Source organism: Populus euphratica, unplaced genomic scaffold, assembly GCF_000495115.2.
Source record: "Populus euphratica unplaced genomic scaffold, PopEup_1.0 scaffold197.1, whole genome shotgun sequence".
Classification (NCBI taxonomy): Eukaryota; Viridiplantae; Streptophyta; class Magnoliopsida; order Malpighiales; family Salicaceae; genus Populus; species Populus euphratica.
In genome coordinates this window covers 88,488-106,217 of record NW_011500022.1, presented here as the reverse complement: position 1 = coordinate 106,217, position 17,730 = coordinate 88,488, and the positions used below count along the sequence as shown (strand labels likewise).

The 17,730-nt window shown below is 30.0% G+C and overlaps 1 protein-coding gene across 8 annotated transcripts; it reads right to left on the bottom strand.

Moving 5' to 3' along the window:
- Positions 1-396: 396 nt before the first annotated feature.
- On the bottom strand, positions 397-16,718 carry LOC105141936 (probable receptor-like protein kinase At5g39020). Of its 8 annotated transcripts, XM_011049337.1 has the most exons (9): positions 16,332-16,718; positions 4,041-4,100; positions 3,618-3,995; positions 2,858-2,890; positions 2,737-2,769; positions 2,543-2,605; positions 2,358-2,390; positions 2,140-2,229; positions 475-1,628 (listed from the first exon to the last, which is right to left on the bottom strand). In XM_011049337.1, the coding sequence occupies exons 1-9, from the start codon at positions 16,651-16,653 to the stop codon at positions 499-501; spliced, it is 2,142 nt and encodes a 713-aa protein (XP_011047639.1). In that variant the 5' UTR covers positions 16,654-16,718; the 3' UTR covers positions 475-498. The 8 variants fall into 8 exon arrangements, with proteins under 8 accessions (XP_011047637.1, XP_011047635.1, XP_011047639.1 ...); XM_011049335.1 differs by lacking the exon at positions 16,332-16,718 and adding an exon at positions 4,684-4,965 and having other exon boundaries at positions 397-1,628; positions 3,618-4,431; XM_011049332.1 differs by having other exon boundaries at positions 3,618-4,100.
- Positions 16,719-17,730: the final 1,012 nt, after the last annotated feature.

The window sequence follows — 17,730 nt, the reverse complement described above, 5'->3', positions numbered from 1 at the left end:
TGCTTCTCTATATAACAGATTCATTCTATGTTCTTCTTCCTTTCTACTCCCTGCTCTTTCTTCATTTCTAAGAATTACTGTCTTTCACCTTTTATGCCCAAGACCACTTGATTTATGGAGAATGGACTTCTTTTTTGTTTTTTAAACAACGATTTTTGTGTGTGGACGTGAATGGACTTCTTTTTTGTTTTTTAAACAATGATTTTTGTGTGTGGACGTACTCTGATATTGCATCAATCAAACTATATAAAAAGGAAGAAAAAGAAGAGATGATTTAGTTTTACTTGAGAACAAATCAAATTAAATCATTCATAAATATATAGATACTAAGATTCATGATATAATTTTAGAAAATTCATGTTTTAATGTTGGCATGTGATGCTCTGGCTCTTACTCGGATTCAATAAAAGCATGAAGAGCTTGATTTATATAATAAACACATCTCAGACGCTTAATTAATTCATTTTCAAAATCTATGAATAAACAATTATATATTTATTAACGACCGAACTGATATGAAGAATTTATACAATAACTTGATGGATTTGATTGATTGGCCACGTCATCATGTTTTGGCATTTGTTGTGAGGTGGTGAGAAAAGGTTTTGGAGACATTTGCAGGGATTCAACATCGGTTTCAAGCATCTTTACAACTTCATGCATTGATGGACGATCCTCCGGTTTTAATTGTATACACCACGATGCCACTATAATCATCTTCTTTGTTATCTTCTTTTCTTGCTCTGTGGTGTCTCCTAATACTTCTAGATCATTCCCTTCACAAACCTGCTCATAAACCCATGAAGGAAAGTAGATTTGGCTTGCATCGACTACCAATTCACTCAAGTTCTTCTTTCTTCCTATCATGTCCATTAACAACATCCCAAAACTATAAACATCTGCTTTATAAGACACGCCTCCGATATTTTTGTAGAACAATTCAGGAGCTATGTATCCCATCGTTCCTCTAGCCGCAGTTAGAGGCACAATGTTATTATTTGTTGGGTACAGTTTTGCTAATCCAAAATCTGAAATCTTTGGAACAAACTTCTCGTCTAGAAGAATATTGTGAGGCTTGATATCAAAATGCAAGATTTGCATATCACAACCTTGATGTAGATAGTCAATGCCTCGAGCAATACCAAGAGAAATGTCAAACATTTTCTCTTTACTTAATTTGGTGCTACCCTGTTTAGAAAAAATATACTTATCAAGAGAACCATTAGGCATAAACTCATATATAAGACCACGCTTTGATCCCTCAGCAGTAAAACCTATAAGCTGCACCACATTGACATGATAAATTCTTCCGATAGTATCAACTTCATTGGTAAAATCTTGTCCATTAGCTTTTGAATTACTCAAGATTTTTACCGCTGCAAAACGACCACTACGAAGCTTTCCTTTATAAACTGAGCCAAAGCCCCCCTCACCCAGCTTCTCCTTGAAGTCATTTGTTATCTTCTTTATCTCTGAGTAAGAATACCTTACAGGCATGAGATTGTCATTAGTCTGCAAGAACTCTTCAATGGTGTCATACATTGATAAGTGCCTTCGTCGCCATGTGTAGATTATATAGGTCACGAGGCATGGAAGCCCAAGAAGGAATAATATTGCACGAAATATCACTGTGTAGAGAAACAACAAGAACAATCAATGGCAGAATGAAATATTGTTAACTTGATAGATTGCCACATCAAAATTATTTTATAAACGAAATGTGATTTCCGTTGTGTTTGCCTCCTGATAAATCCTTACTAGTTTACTATGTATCCATGGAAGCATCAACTTTTTTCAAATCTCAAATCCATTGCACCAAAAGGTAAAAACTTCTTAGAAAATACAAGAAAAAAAAAGATTGTGCACGGAGAATCTTAGTGAATTTTGATTTTATCCATCTTAGCTTTGGATTTTTTTTTAAGTCATTAAAGTTGCTAATATTTATATCTATTGTAAAATTAAAGAATTAGACTCAATTAGAAAAACTAAAAAGTTGAAGGGCTTATTTCCATGAAACCACAGTCACTGAAGATACTTGCTTGCGCTTTTCCATTTTTCTTTTAATCTTATGTTTTGATCTTACAATGCACACATTTCATGTTCCACAACGAATCCAAAGAAGCATAGGAAAGTACTTACCAGTGAAAATAAGTAGTGCTATGAGCAAAACTATGATTATGCTGAGAAAATCTGAAGATATGGTCTTGGTCCCAACATACACATAGTATTCTGCCAAATGAAGACAGTGCAAAAAAAATAATTAAAAAGGTTTGTACCAAAAGAGCATATTAATGTTTTTTAGATGAACTCGATAATCTCAATATTTACATGATAACTCGAGAGTTATTTAAATTTACCTTTGTAAATTCGGAATCCTAAATGCGGTTGTCCTACAAGATTTATAGAAAAGGAGTAGAATCAATATGGGAAATCTTATAGATAGTAAACAAGTAATTAATCATAACTTATTCCCTAATAATGCTTTTAAATGAAACAATTAATTCCAGATTACAAAAAAAAAAAGAACTCTAAATTAACTCACCCCCTCTTCTTGAATAGTATATCCATGTCCCGCTTGGAAAATACTTGGTTATCGGCCCATAGACTTCATTGCGAAGAAAAGAGAAGGTCATGTCAGTGTTCAGCCTTTGAAGAACCAATTCATGTAATTAAAATTGTGTTCAATGCATGCAGTTTAGACTTCATGTTTGAGTAAAGAAAAAGACAGATTCTTACTGAGATAACTGAGTATACGATTAGTCAGAAAGTCTGCAAGAAAAAACAAATAATTGTTAAAGAAACTAGTGATCTCAATAATTGGTAATATTTATTGGCAGACAAAGACAAGCTGTGTCACCTATTGCCACTCTGATAGGAGCACCATTGAGGCCTGCGTTCGTATGAAAGAAGAAATCATCAAATTACTTGAGTTTTGAAGGTTCGCGTTGTCATTGCATACCTAATTGATTGAAATAAAGAACCGTAAGATCAGATAGGCCAACATGGAGAAAGTAACAAATATAGAGGACTGCCAAGGAAAGCAAAAGTCAAGCAAACGAAAAACGCTGAAACAAACAATGGAGAAGGCAAAACCACAGGACATGAACAATCTCTGGCCCAGCTGAAATAAAAAACTAGCTTGATAACCAAAACAATACCACACTCCAGCAGCCAGGAAGGAAATGAAGATTCAAAGTTGTGTTTAATTGAGATATGAAGGAAATATATAGCAAGATCTTGAATTAAAACTTTTCTTTCTTTTCGTTTTTTTTTTCTTTTCAATTTTTTGTCATTACAATATACTGTTAGGATTGATTACTACCTCTAGTAGTTTGAAAAGAAAATAAAATAACAATTATAATTCAAAGCCACCAAGAGCCAATAACAACAAGAAAATATATATGATCAATGTGAAGATATCCAGGCCAATTAACTTATAATTAATAAACCCAGAACAAGATAAAGCTTTAAGCAATGTCGCAACAACAAAACAATGGCCATCGATTTGCATAAAACTCCTTCCTTTATCAAGTATAAAATAGAGAGATTTGTGCTGTTATGAAATCTATATTCAAATTAAGGTATGCTGAGAGAGAGATAGAGAGAAGAAAACGCACCGTATGAATCACAGTATGTACTATCATAGTTGCAGTACTGGATCTCATTGACAGAATCACAACAAGCTGAGTACCATGAAAGCTCAAACCCATATAACAAAATATCATGGACATCTCTATAGGAAATACTGGTCATGTTTTCTGGCATAACAGATCCAGGGGCAGAATATATCAAATTTATACGGCACAAGTCCGGTACCTTCAGCAAGTCGGCAGCAACCATGACATAGGAGTAACCTTCCACATTGCGGGAGCTGAACGTAGAATTATATGCTGTAGAATTTCCATTTTTGCAAGAAGAAGCATCCACTATATAGTCCGGAGGACTCAGTACAGGATTTTCGCAAGTTATAAAAGTTAATCTAAAGGTCATAAAGTCGGTGCGAAGGTTATCGAACCCAAAGTTATATGGAAGATAGTTCCTGTAGCTGATGTAATTATCATATGCGATAAGAGATTGATGAGGGATGGAGAAGCAATCATCCTTCTGAACAGCATCTTCCACAAGTCGAACCGTGAAGTTACTGTATTCGATCGCCTGAACATAATATTTCACCGTCTTCAAGTATAAAGTTGGACGATTGTTTTCACAAACAAGTTCATAACTTTTGTGGCCGCAGCTTTTGGGATCGGTGTTTAATCGAAAAGGGTAGCTGATATTATGGATGTTGCCACAGGAAGAAGGAGAGCAGTAATTGCTGTTCTTTCTAGCACTGCAGCTATGGTGGATGGCTATGATCTGTAGAAAAAGAAGGGCTGCATATGCACCAAAGAGGTGCCTTAATGTTCCACTGAACATCAGGACACCAATCGTTTTGTTACACTTTGGACATGAGTTTTATAGCATATGTTTTAGTAAATTACATGAAGAGCTCCTACCAAATTAAGAAGGGGTGGGTAGCTTTATGGCTTCAAGTTAGGAAAGCAAGCTAGTCGACATGATTGAGCTTCTAATTTTGGCATGATTTGACTTTACACGAATCTAAGGTAATGAAGATGGCATCTAGATCTGAATTATTGCCGGTTCATTTAAATTACTTTTTGCCATCAATTTTGACCGTTGAATTGCAGTCCACAGGGCTTGGCTTTTGGATATAGAAAATCACTGCTCGCGGAAAGCCAAGAGACACACGGTCTGTTGTTCAGAATTAGTAACCTGCCGCCCATGTGGAAGGTGGCAATCTACAGCTAAAAAGATAGTGAACTTATCTCTAATTTTAAGTGTGAAAACAGAAGAGATTGCTTTTTCGAAAGAAGAAGTGATTGCCATTTCAAGGAGCTGATCAATGGAGGAGACATCAAATTCAAACATCAATGAACTTATCTCTAACTTGACAGACATCAAGTTGACATAATCTTGAAGTTTCAAGGTTGTCTCAATCTAGCTAGCGATCGTATGCTAGCGCTTGTTTGTAGTTTAATGGTTTCACACTACCCAATTGCATGCTTATTTATTAAACATGTTTTTCTACTAAAATAATTTGGTTAATCAAAACACAGGATTGTTTTTTAATTATAATTTATAATATTTTTTCCAATTATAACCGAAAAAATTACTATATTACCGAACAAACACTAAATGATTGCATTTTGAGTGTGTTTATTAGACAAAAATCCTAAATGGGAGAAAATAAAATTGAACGCAGCCCATTGCATCGGCTGTTTCATATACATATATCAATTTCTTCGAGCAATAGTCGTTGCTTTTATGGCCTTTGCCACATGCAATATCAATTATATATAGAATAGGCCAACTTGTAGATTAAATATGTATCGTTGGATAGCTGTCAACATTGAAATGAGTAATCAGTAGGTAGCTAGTTCTTCGTCCCCAGAAGGCCAGAATTGTAAATGGAAATACCAGGAGGCCAACCTGTGGGTGGTCCTTAAACGACGTGCATATATGCTTGTTTTTTTTCTGACAGACTTGGCATTCAAACTCCAATGCATCCACCTCTCCTGTGGTCACCCGTGATGCGTCTCAAAGTCTCTCTTCCTTCAATATATATATTTATTCATGGAAGGTCAGGTTCGAAATGTATCGTAAATTATTAAAGATAATTTTATATTAAATTATTGAATTAAATTAAAATTTTATTAGAAAATTTTAAATATAATTTTTTATGTTAAAGTAAATTTTTAGGTGAATTAGTATTCAATTGATAAGGGTTTAAAATATAAATCAGAACATACGGTATAAATTTTATTAGTTATTTTATTTTGATCTATAAACTTTTTATTTGACAAAAAACTTTTTTTCTATGAACAAAAAACTTGTTTTGAAAATTTTCTAGTTTTATAAGGATGTTTAATGAGTTGTAACATAATTTTCAAGTATGGTAAGGATTCATTAATATTCTAAAATTATTTTCTTATAAGGATTTATTATTCATCCTAGTTACACAAGGAAAAAAAACTGATGGTATTTAATAATATTGATTTTTAGGATAATTAGACAGATAAAGACTTATGATTTATGAGTTTTATTTATATTTATATTTTTTATTTTTATTAGTTACAACCCAAGGATTGTTTGTACTTAATTGATATTTTTTTTAGTTAGAATCCAAGATTTATTTAAATTAGAATTTGAGCTTATTAATAAAGGTTTTAAATCCGTTTTTGTAAGTGAATTAATTCAGTCTATAATAATAGATCCATTAGGATTATTTTTTCAAAACTATTTAAATATATATAACATAAATTTTGACAGTTATTAATGAATAATACTTTTAAATTTTTTAATTTTAAATTCTTGTATTTTTTTATTCTTTGAACAAACTAAATTTAACTTATCAAATATTAAATAGTTTTGTAGTGTTATTCAATCTTTATTCTAATAATAATAGTGTTCTAAAACAAGATTTTACTGTGTCAAATCTATTTTGATTTTTTGACATCAAATCTCAATTTTAATTAAAGATTACTTGAATACACAATCACGAGGTTGGCATAAAACAGACTACTTTCTTCTTTCGACTAAAATTGGTACCTTGCATATTAAATTAGCATAAAATCTGGGTTTGCGAACATATATGGAAAGACTGACTTTCTGTCCATGTTTTGCCCCAATCACAGTTTTTAATTGATCACCCGCGAATGAAGATCACATGTTGCTAATTTCCAACACATCACCTAATTCTCTCCTTGACGAATCAAGCAAAAGGGGCTGGTGAGTAGCACTTAAGCCTGTTTCCATTCCATATTAATCAGGGCAATTTTCAAGGATTCAGTTTTTATGGAGTCGGTGATTGTTTTCTTTCATAGAACTGATAGAAGGATTGATATTCTCCTATAAAAGGCCACTTCCAGCCACCAAAAAAAGGGTTGGAGTTGAAAAAAATTGAGAGCTGGCATTAACAGCTATTGCTGGTCTCTTGTGGATTTTATTGGTGAAACAAATATTTTTCCTTTTCTTCAAGAGCAGTACCATCACCTTTCCAGGTACGTCCCTTTCTTCTGTTCTTAACACCTAAGCTTGCTCCCATGAATTCATTCCACTTATGGGTGTTTTTGTTTGTATAAAAAGAACAATAACGAGAGAATGGAATTGATTTCTTTTTGAAGAGATGTTTAGAAGAAGTTCCAATTCGATTGATCCTGATGAAACCAGCTTCACTCAAATCAAAATTCTCTGTGTAAAAAGCTTGCATTAACATTATGAGGACTTTTCCTCAGTAAACCAACTAACACATGGATAATCTCGGGCTCATAAAAACAGGTTGATAAATATTGGGCCGCCTGTGATGGGCTATGGGCCAGGTAATGTGATTTCTTTAGGTTTTGTATGACAATGGGCTAATGTGGGTCTTCTTTTGGATTGTTCGGCTTGGACCTTGGGCCGCGTGTCATGGTCTATGGGCCAGGTAACGGGGCTGTGGGTTAGTACTTTTAGGTTTCAATTTACACTAGGCTGGGCTTAGACTTTTCTTGATAAATATTGATGAGTTTTCGACTATGGTTTTTAATATTTGGTCCGGTTTGTTTTGGACTGTATTTATGGGTTTTACGGGTTAAGGTCCGGCATATTCATGTTCAAGAGGGAAAAAAAAAGGAAAAAGAAATAACATCAAATTTCATGTTAATTTTTATTTTGCGTGCATTTGACAAGTCTTCCAAAAAAAATTCATTTTTTTATATTCTATCATTGTAAAAAAAAAAGAAGCATTTTTCTTCCAAATTTTTTTGTTAAAAAAAAGGCAAAAAAATATTTTTCATATTTTAGTATTCTATAAAAATACTCGTCTTAGTATAGAAATATAATTTAAAAAAAAATTGTATTTGCATCTGAATAAAAATGTTCTTATGTTATTTTTTTAAAACAAATGTTTATGCATACATATTTAGATTTAATAACAAGTTTATTAATCATATTAAGTTTTTGTTAAAATCAAAAGGCTTATTACAGCGATATATCCAAATTTTAAAAAAACAAGCTTTGATCTTTTTTATCTCATATAAATTTTTTTTTTTTTTATTCTTTACTTTTGATGTTTAAAATAAATGTACTCACAGCAAGCCATTACTTTACATGTTAAGAGAAATATAACATGAGAAGCCATTACTTTATATGTTAAGAGAAGTATAATATGTTTCTCATACTTATTGACATTACATTAGAGTTAGAAGTATTGATCTGAGTTGGGTTCATTAAGCTTAATATAGGCCCACTAGTATCTTCATAGATATAACTTGAGTTATGATTTGGGTTGATCAATTTAGAATTATCAATTCATTAAGTAATTCAAAGTGACAAAATTAACCAGCTAGATTTTAAAATGGTTAGGTTGAACTCTCGACCAAGAGTTTAATCTATTGTGATGAACTCACCATTACCTTATAAATAAATCATAATAGTATAGCATAACAAATTATTAACAATTAACACAAGAATAACCATGCAATCTATCTCAAATAGGATGTTTGATGATATTATCTTTTCTTAGACATAACATATCTCTTATCATAGATCTCTAAAGACCAGTTAAAGTTTTTAATAACTATACAAAGCAACTTCATTTCACAAGTTTAGAAAATTTTCCTAAAAAACACACCCAACAAGTATTTTTAATAAAATAAAAGAAAAGAAAAGAAATGAATGTTATAATGGCACAAACATTAGGTAATTTTAGAAATTCATATTTTAATGTGAGAACAATCCATGACTAGTGTATATTGGATGCTTTGTAAGCTAGTTAATTGCAATTTTTAACAAACACGACTATCATCAAAAATCAGATAGTTAAGGCATATAAAATTAACATATTACTTAAATAAACAAACATACAAGAGTATTTCTAATTTTCTATCAACGACCAAATTGATATGAAGAATCGATACTACAAACATTTGACGAATCTCTTAAACTTGTTGGATTAGCCATATTGATCCTATCATCATTTGATGTCTGTTGTGGAACGAGAAAAGGCTTAGGAGGCATTTGTAGAGATTCAATATTTGCTTGAAGCATCTGTACAACTCTGTGCATTGAGGGACGATCAATAGGCTTTAGTTGTATGCACCATAATGCCACTATAGTCATCTTTTTTATTGTGTTCTTTTCCTGCTCTGTCGCTTGATCTTCAAGTATATCCCTTCCTTCATTAACCTGGTCATAAATCCATGAAGGGAAGTACATCTGACTTGAATGATTTGCCAATGTATTTAGATTTTTTCTTCTACCAACCATTTCCATCAATAACATCCCAAAACTATAGACATCGGCTTTGTAAGAGACGCCTCCGATACTTTTGTAAAATAACTCAGGAGCCATGTATCCTATCGTTCCTCTAGCCATAGTAAGGGACACAATGCTATTATTAGTTGGATACAATTTTGCAAGTCCAAAATCTGAGATTTTTGGAGTGAAATTTTCATCGAGAAGAATGTTGTGAGGCTTGATGTCAAAATGCAAAATCTGCATGTCACAACCTTCATGTAGATATTCAATGCCAAGAGCCACCCCAAGAGAAATTTCATATATTTTCTGGTTGCTGAGTGGTATGCTTCCTTGCCTAGAAAAGATATACTTTTCAAGAGATCCATTAGGCATGAAGTCATATATAAGGGCACGCTTTGAGCCCTCAACAGTAAAGCCTATGAGTTGCACCACATTGCGATGATGAATTCTTCCAATGGTGGCAACTTCATTGATAAAGTCTTGCCCATTAGCCTTTTCTTTGCGTAAAATTTTTACAGCCGCAAAACGGCCACTACGAAGCTTTCCTTTATACACCGAGCCATAACCTCCTTCACCTAACTTGTCATTGAATCCGTGAGTTATCTTCTTAATCTCCGAGTAAGAGTACCTTATAAGCGTGAGATTATGATCATGACTTTGCAAGAATTCTTCAATGTTACCATACATCGATAAATGCCTTCTTCGCCATTTATAGATCAATAAGGTTATGAGACATGGGAGCCCACAAAGGAGTAATAATATATGATATATCCCTGCATATAGACATTATAAGAACATTCATCAATTATGCAAATATATTATTTGCTATTAGATTGCCATGTAAATACTTTTTTTATAAATAGAATTGTGATTCTTAATTCAAACATGTATCCATATAATCATTAATTTTTTTAAAAAAAATTTAAATTCTTATCACCAAATAAAATTTAACTAAGATTTTATTGATTTTAGAGAAAATTCAAAACATAAAAACATTAAAAATATATATATCAAGTTTTTCTTGCCTATATATATTGTTTTCAAATTTTGTAATTTTATTCATTACCTTATAAATATCTCTCTTTATTTATTCGAAAAGTCATTAAAATGAGTCCTAAAACTTTAATTCATTCCTTTTAATTTCATCATAATCCTGTAATTTTAAATTAAACTAAGACCTTTAATAAACAATGAAATAATTGTATATTTCACACCTCTATTCTTGATAATTTTTAATATTATTTTTTTATTCATATAGTCCCTTTACTCTAGATATATTTTAATATGATCCCTCTATTGTGATTTGATCAATACTTCCATTAAATGTCAACGCATACAAAGAATATAGAATTTTACACCTATAATTTAAAAAAAAAAAGAACAATTAAAAAATTGTATAAAGTCAACGATTGAGAAATATTAGAAAAAAATAAAAATAAAAATTTTGAAAATTCAAATAAATTTGAATTAAAAAATTAGATTGAAAAATGAAATTGACAAACCATTAAAAAAAAAACACCATGGAGTAATTCTTTTTTATTTAAATTAAAAAATATTATTTTGTCATAAAGGAGAAAAATAAAATATGTTAAGTCATTCTTATTTATTTACATTTTTTATTTTTTAATATTTAATAACTTTTTAAATACTCTATTTCATTCAATTTATTTTTTATTTTTAATTGATATTTTGTTTAGATAAGGAAAAGATAATAGATGAAACCATTGAGGTACCAATACTTAGAGATACTATCACACTTGATGGTTTTGCATCTTAATACATTCATTGTCCATTTTAAAATTTCAATGAAGGGTTACAATTTATTTGTCTCATTTTAATCTAATATTTAATTTGTTTCTAAGAGTTTTAGAAATATTAAGTTTGATTTTTTTTTTTATCTTTCTTTTATTTTCGGTAAAATTTGACCTTGCATTTCTACATTTTTTACACTTCTCCATATTTAATGGAAAAATTGACATCAGTTGCAAGAAAATAAATAATTAAAATTGAATTGAGGGATTTAAATTTGAAAGACTTATTTTTAACAATTTAAATGATGAAAATAAGCAAAAAGTAATGCCAAAAAATGACGAAACCATTAAATATGTATCTCTAAAATTGATATTATCTTTTAGAGATAATATCGCCCTTAATGGTTTTGCACCTTAATATATACATTCATTTAATGGTTCACAGTTATTCCAAGAAAGCAAAAGAGAACACTTACCGATGAACACAAGTAGCGTAATGAGCAAAACTATGAGAATGCTTAGTGCATCCGAAGAGATGGTATATGAAGAATTAGGTCCTGCCAAATAAATAGATGAAGGGAATGAAAACAAATAGAAACTAAGAAACACAAACAATATTACATAACGGCAATGCTCTCGACAGTCGCTTAATTTGGATAGTTGCCTTAGACACACCCCTCCTCTTGGATATGTAAAGGCAATGCCAATAAAGTTTCAACAAAATCCTAATTTGAAGAGAGAAACTAAAATTGTAATAATTATAACCAAGAATAGATAAGGACTATAGTAAGATTATATGGATAAACTTGCCCACTTTTGCTAATAATCTCTGTTAAATACAAAATTGCAATAAATTAAAGTCCATGGACCAAATTGAATAATCTAGAAACCAAGGGCTGTTGTGTAAATGTTGCTATAATTTAGGGATTCAATTGAAATTAATCCAAGGGGAATTAAAAGTTGATTATGATTCATTAGGGACTCAATTGTTAAATTTCAAACATTCAGGGGCCAAACAGAAAAGGTCCAATCATGGACCATGTCCCCTGCAAGTGTAGGACCGTTAACAGCTACATTTTGCTCTCTCTGGCCTTATAAAAGGCCAGAGAAAGACGAGCCAGAGGACGAATGGAAGGGCGAACAAACAAGACAAAAAAAAAAAAAAAAGAAACAGGGGAGTACTGGACTAAATAAAAAAGAGGGCAAGGAACTAAAGGCCAGTTTGTTTTTTTGGGCTAAGTGCAAAACAAACTTCTATGTCAACCTCCTTTATTTTTTTCTTCTTCGCTTTGATATCTAATGAGCCCTTTTATGACATCAAAAAAATTCTAAAAATATTTTTAGAATTTTTTATTATTTCATTGTATAATTAATCTGTAATTTTTTTTTGTAAAATACAAATTCATTATACAATATTTTTGTTTAGAAAAAAATAAAAAATATATAAGCTCTGATTTAAATTCATTTTATTGTTTATTCACTAACATCAAAGTCAGGAATACTATATATATATACGTAATATTTACCAACGCTAAAGTTGAATATTTATTGACGCTAGAATCAGAAATATTACAAGCAGACCATCATAGCAAAAACTAATAAACTCTTAGCAATTTAAGACAAAACCAACAATATAATTTGTTTTAAGCTGGACATTTAAGAGATAATAATATTTTTTCTTTTGCTTAATTAGTTTTATACTATAAAATCTCTATGACTAGTTAGGATTTCTAATAACTATAATATTAGATGATAACTATATAAACAAAACATTTTTCTATATAAAAATAAGATGTCAAAAATCTATTCATTTCTTTTCTAATGATGTCGGGTGCGACAATAATAATTTTAAACTTTTGTATGGTTTTTGTAATAATTTTATGATACTTCTAATTAAAATAATATATAATTAAGTATAATGATCTAAACTAACACCAAATATTTAGATTAACTCTTGGAACCGAATGAAAGAAAACTTTCACATCCATTTTTGTAAGAGGAAGATTGTAATTTATAAAAGAAATGCATGAACCAATCCTCACCGTTTCCATAAAAGTAGAATTCCAATCGCGGTTGCCCTACAATAACAGAAAAAGAGCAAGGTAAATATGTGAAATATTGCAGGATATATATATATATATAGAAGAAGTGAAAAGGCCAGCATGAACAAAAAGACCAGTATTTAAATCCTGTAGCATGAACAAAAGGCTAGTATTTAAATCACAGATAAATTTATTAGTAGAATATTAGTATTAGTACTCTTCTTAGAGAGTGTTCTAATAAGATAAAATAAATTAACTCACCCGAGCGTTGATAATATTGTATCCAATAGCCATCTATAGTCACCAAAATAAAAGAAAAAGAAAAGGTATTGTCAGTGTCTAAGATTTTGGTACACAAAAAATTAAAGAAAATGCCTATGAGATATATTCTTTTTTACAGAATTGAGCCATAATAAATAAAGCTTCCTTACATGGTAAATACCTGTTTAGCGGCGGCCATACGTTGAGTACATTTCAAGGAAAAGAAAACTTAGCGTCATTGTTCAGAATCTTATAATAAGATTACTAATCATAAATTTAACTAAGGAAAGAGAAAAATAACCTGATAGCTAGGAATAGATTTGGAGAGGTTAAAGCAAATTAAGAAGAAATGTACTAAAATAACTTGACAGAGTGGATTATCATTTTGTGCGCTATGGTGTGATTTTTTATATCACTGTTGACGTTCAAAATAAATATTTTCAATCGACCATGAATAATTGGGTTAAATTGTAAGGCTTCTTTAGTTCAAGGACTAACTCCATTAGGTTTAGTTATTAGTTTTCTTAACTTTTCTAAAAAACGTTCATAATTGATTAGGTCTTTCTATTTTAAAATCATAAACTACCTACTTTTATTTAAACCTTTGATTTTCTATTCTAATTTCTTATCTCTTTAATTTGATATAATTTTTAATTTATCTATATATATAATCTATATCTGTTTGATCATTGGATAATTACTGTTAGACCAAATTAATTATGTTAGAAAAATTAATCTAAAACAGTTTATCTCGTGATAAAAACCCTACATAAATTTAAAATTCATTTCATAAGTATTTAGTTGATATAAGCCAACTATTTAAATAATCGAATAAATTTAGAGATTAATAAAACAAATTTCAATAAAAAAAATTAATTTGGATGACCAAATAAAAAAAAAAGCGATAGAAATAAATAATTAATATAAATACAAGGATAAATTTAAAAACTTTATTATTTTTAATTTATTAGTACATTAATTAACAAAATATTAAAAGGTGTGACTAAATCATTGTAGTTATATCCACAAAACCCTATTTAGTATAAAAGTGTTTTGTCTTTTGAGTGTTTTTATTAATTTTTTTGTTTATTTTTTAAAATTTTATTCTTAAATATTAGGTTATTTTAGAAATTATAATTCATAATTTTCTTTTAATTTTTTTAGGTTATATACCAGTTTTATGAATTTATTTTTATTTTTCTTAATTTCAACTTTATAATTTTTATTTTTATTTTTTTATAAAATTATTTTGATTTTATGATTCAATCACAAGTTTTGTAGGTTGATTAAAGTTAATTATATTTATTTTTTTTTGTTATTTTTTAAATAAATACTTTTTAATTAGATTTTTTAATTTTTTTTTAGTTAAATTGATGTTATACCCTACTCATTAAAAAAACATTCTAGCCTTAGAACCATTAAAAAATCATCGTCTGAGCTCATACTGAGAACTTACCTAGTACATCCCACCCACCTGAACAGTGTTTTACTCCCAACTCATTCGACATGCATATTGAGATATCCTTACTTCATACTCCACCTATCACCATTTTACATGCAATTTCGCAAGATCTTAGGTAGAAAAGTTAAGAGACTTTACGTAATAACAAAGTTTCTAAAGATCTCTCTATCTTCGATCCACTTTTTTAATGTCTTGAATCTTATTTAAGTTTTATTTTTAAGAACTTAGATAAATAAAAAAGTTCTTACCGAGGTAAGAGAGTATATGATTAGTCAGAAAATCTGCAAGGAAAACAAACAATAAATGGTAAAGAGACCAAGTAACATCGATATTAGTTTTTATTGGGGAATATAGAATAATTATGCATGGTGCATTTAAAGTAAAAAGGTTGAGGAATTGTATATAATATTTTAAATTATTATTAAAAGGTGAAAGTCAATTTTATATAATATATGGGCTGTAAAATTTAAATTATGATAGAGAAAATATTTTTTTAAAAAATTAATAAGACTGTAAGAAAGAGGTATAAGATTTTAAAATTTGAGAGAGAGAGAGAGAGAGAAATTTCATATATAACTCTGGAGGGGGTGTTTAAAAATCAAGCCAAGTACTCTGGTCATTGCCCATGGGATAATATATGTTAATGTTCCGTGTATTGGTAATAACAATAACAAATAATAATTATTATTATTAATTGTTTTTATTATTTCAAACAAAACAAATAAATTATAAAATAAAATAAATATGACAATCTTTTTTCTATGAAAGTTGTTCGTATCATGTTTATATTCACAGATTGATATGAAAAAAAATAACTGTGATGTGAAAGAGCTACTTACCAATTGCAATTCTGATCGGAGCACCGCTTCTTGAGTCTTCAATATATATATATATATATATATATATATATAAAAACGAAAGAGTTAAATTAATGAAATTAATTAAAATCCTTTTAAGAGAATAAGTACGCAGCTGATATGAATGAAAGAGCTAATAAGAACTACTATTCAAATTAAGGTATTCTGTGTGTGTGTGTGAGAGAGAGAGAGAGAACTAGAAAGAGTAACGTACTGCAATATTCATCAAATTTGCAGCGGTTCTCTTTCGGAAAATCACAACAAGCCCTATACCATGAAAGATCAAACCCATATAGAATAATATCGTGGACCTCTATATAGGAAATATTGGTCCAATTTTTCGGCTGAAAAGTGGAAGGCGCGTGATACATCAAATTTACATGGCACGAGTCCGGTATGTCCACCAACTTCAAGGAATAATCATCTAAGAAATAGCTGGAATAACCAATTAAGACATAGCTGGAATAACCCTCCATATTGTGGCAATTAAAAAGAGTACTACCATTTTTGCATGAAGAAGCATCCACAATATAGTTTGGAGGACTCGGTATTGGCTTTGGGCAACTTATAAAAACAAAAGTTACAAAGGACCTAGTATAGTAACCGAACCAGCCAAGATTATATGGAAGATCGTCTGAGGGATCTATGATTAAAGAATGACCCTTCTGAACATCAGCATCCACAAGTCGAATCGTGAAGTTGCTGTAATGGATTGCCTGAACGTAATATTTTACCCCCTTATTCTTCAAGTATAAAGCTGGGCGGTTGTTTTCACAAGTAAGTTCATATTTTTTGTTACCGCAGCTATTGGGATCGGTACTTAGTCGAAAAGGGTAGCTAATATTATGGATGTTGCCACAAGAAGGAGCACAGTCAACAGTACTTTTCTTGCTAGCACTGCAACTCTGTTGGCCGGCTAGGATGACTAGAAGAAGAAGGGCTGGATATGCACCGAAAAGGTGCTTTGATATTCCACTCAACATCGAGAGAAAACTTGCAGGGAAATAAAATAATGGTTTTGTTTTGTTACTCTGCCTGCATATATATATATGTGTGTGTGTGTGTGTGTGTGTGTGTATATGTGTGTGTGTGTGTGTATTATGTGGTCTTGAGAACAATACTCTTTTATATAAACTGGGTCCATCCTCATTCAATACGAAAGGGATCGATCATGGGTCAAGTCTACGAATTAATAAATGCATGGTTACTACTGAAGCATTAGGAAATTACATGAGGAGTTCGAACCAAAGAAAGTGAAGGCAGCTTTTATGACTTTGCCGCAATTACAGAATCAAGAAAGTGAAGGTATTAATTTATGACTTTGCCGCAATTACAAAATCAAGGTATTAATATAAGAAAAGACTTTGACCTATATAAAATTATAAATTAAACACAGTGAAGAGCATAGTACGTACTTTAGTATTAGCAAAGACATGAGTCAGTTTTACTGTTCATGTGAACATTCAACCATTTAATTTTGTTTGTTGTTTTATTTGAACTTTTTTTTCCTTTTAATTTCAGGTCAAATTAAATTGAATTAGATTTAAATTATCATAAAAATAAAAATAAATTAAAAGAAAACGGACAGTATAGTAAAACTAGAAAAATAATTACTTGCCTCCCACTAAATTCATGACAATTTTTATTTTAATCCAAAAATTTATTTTATTTATTTTTTAGTTATTAGAGAGAATTTAGTTGTTGGAGCCACTTTTTAGAGATGATACTTGTCGTTTTTAGTATTTCATTTAATGATAAAAATTTAATAGCGGTGATTGTTTTCTTTAAACATCTTTGAGAAAGGAGATCAGGCTTCTTTTAAAGAATTTTAATTTTATTAATTTTCATTTATTTAGATGATTTTGAGATTTTTTTGGTTTATTATATGATTTGAGGAAGTGTTAATTTGTGGTGTTTTTAAATGAAAAATAAATTAATTTTTTTTTTATTATTTTAATGTTTTTATTATCCAAGAAAAATTATACATGTACTAAAAAGTAAAAGAAAATGGTAAATTCTAGTAGAAATGATACAACTATAATTTTTGTTCTTTTTTTTTT

What these genes read in the sequence shown, in the direction of transcription:
- LOC105141936 (XM_011049332.1), bottom strand. Translation starts at nt 16,653, where the DNA reads ATGTTGAGTGGAATATCAAAGCACCTTTTCGGTGCATATCCAGCCCTT. An exon ending in TCCTATCAGAGTGGCAATAG is followed by an intron (nt 2,770 to 2,857) that starts GTGACACAGCTT and finishes TTTTTCTTGCAG; the next exon opens with ACTTTCTGACTAATCGTATA. An exon ending in ATACTATTCAAGAAGAGGGG is followed by an intron (nt 2,391 to 2,542) that starts GTGAGTTAATTT and finishes TAAATCTTGTAG; the next exon opens with GACAACCGCATTTAGGATTC.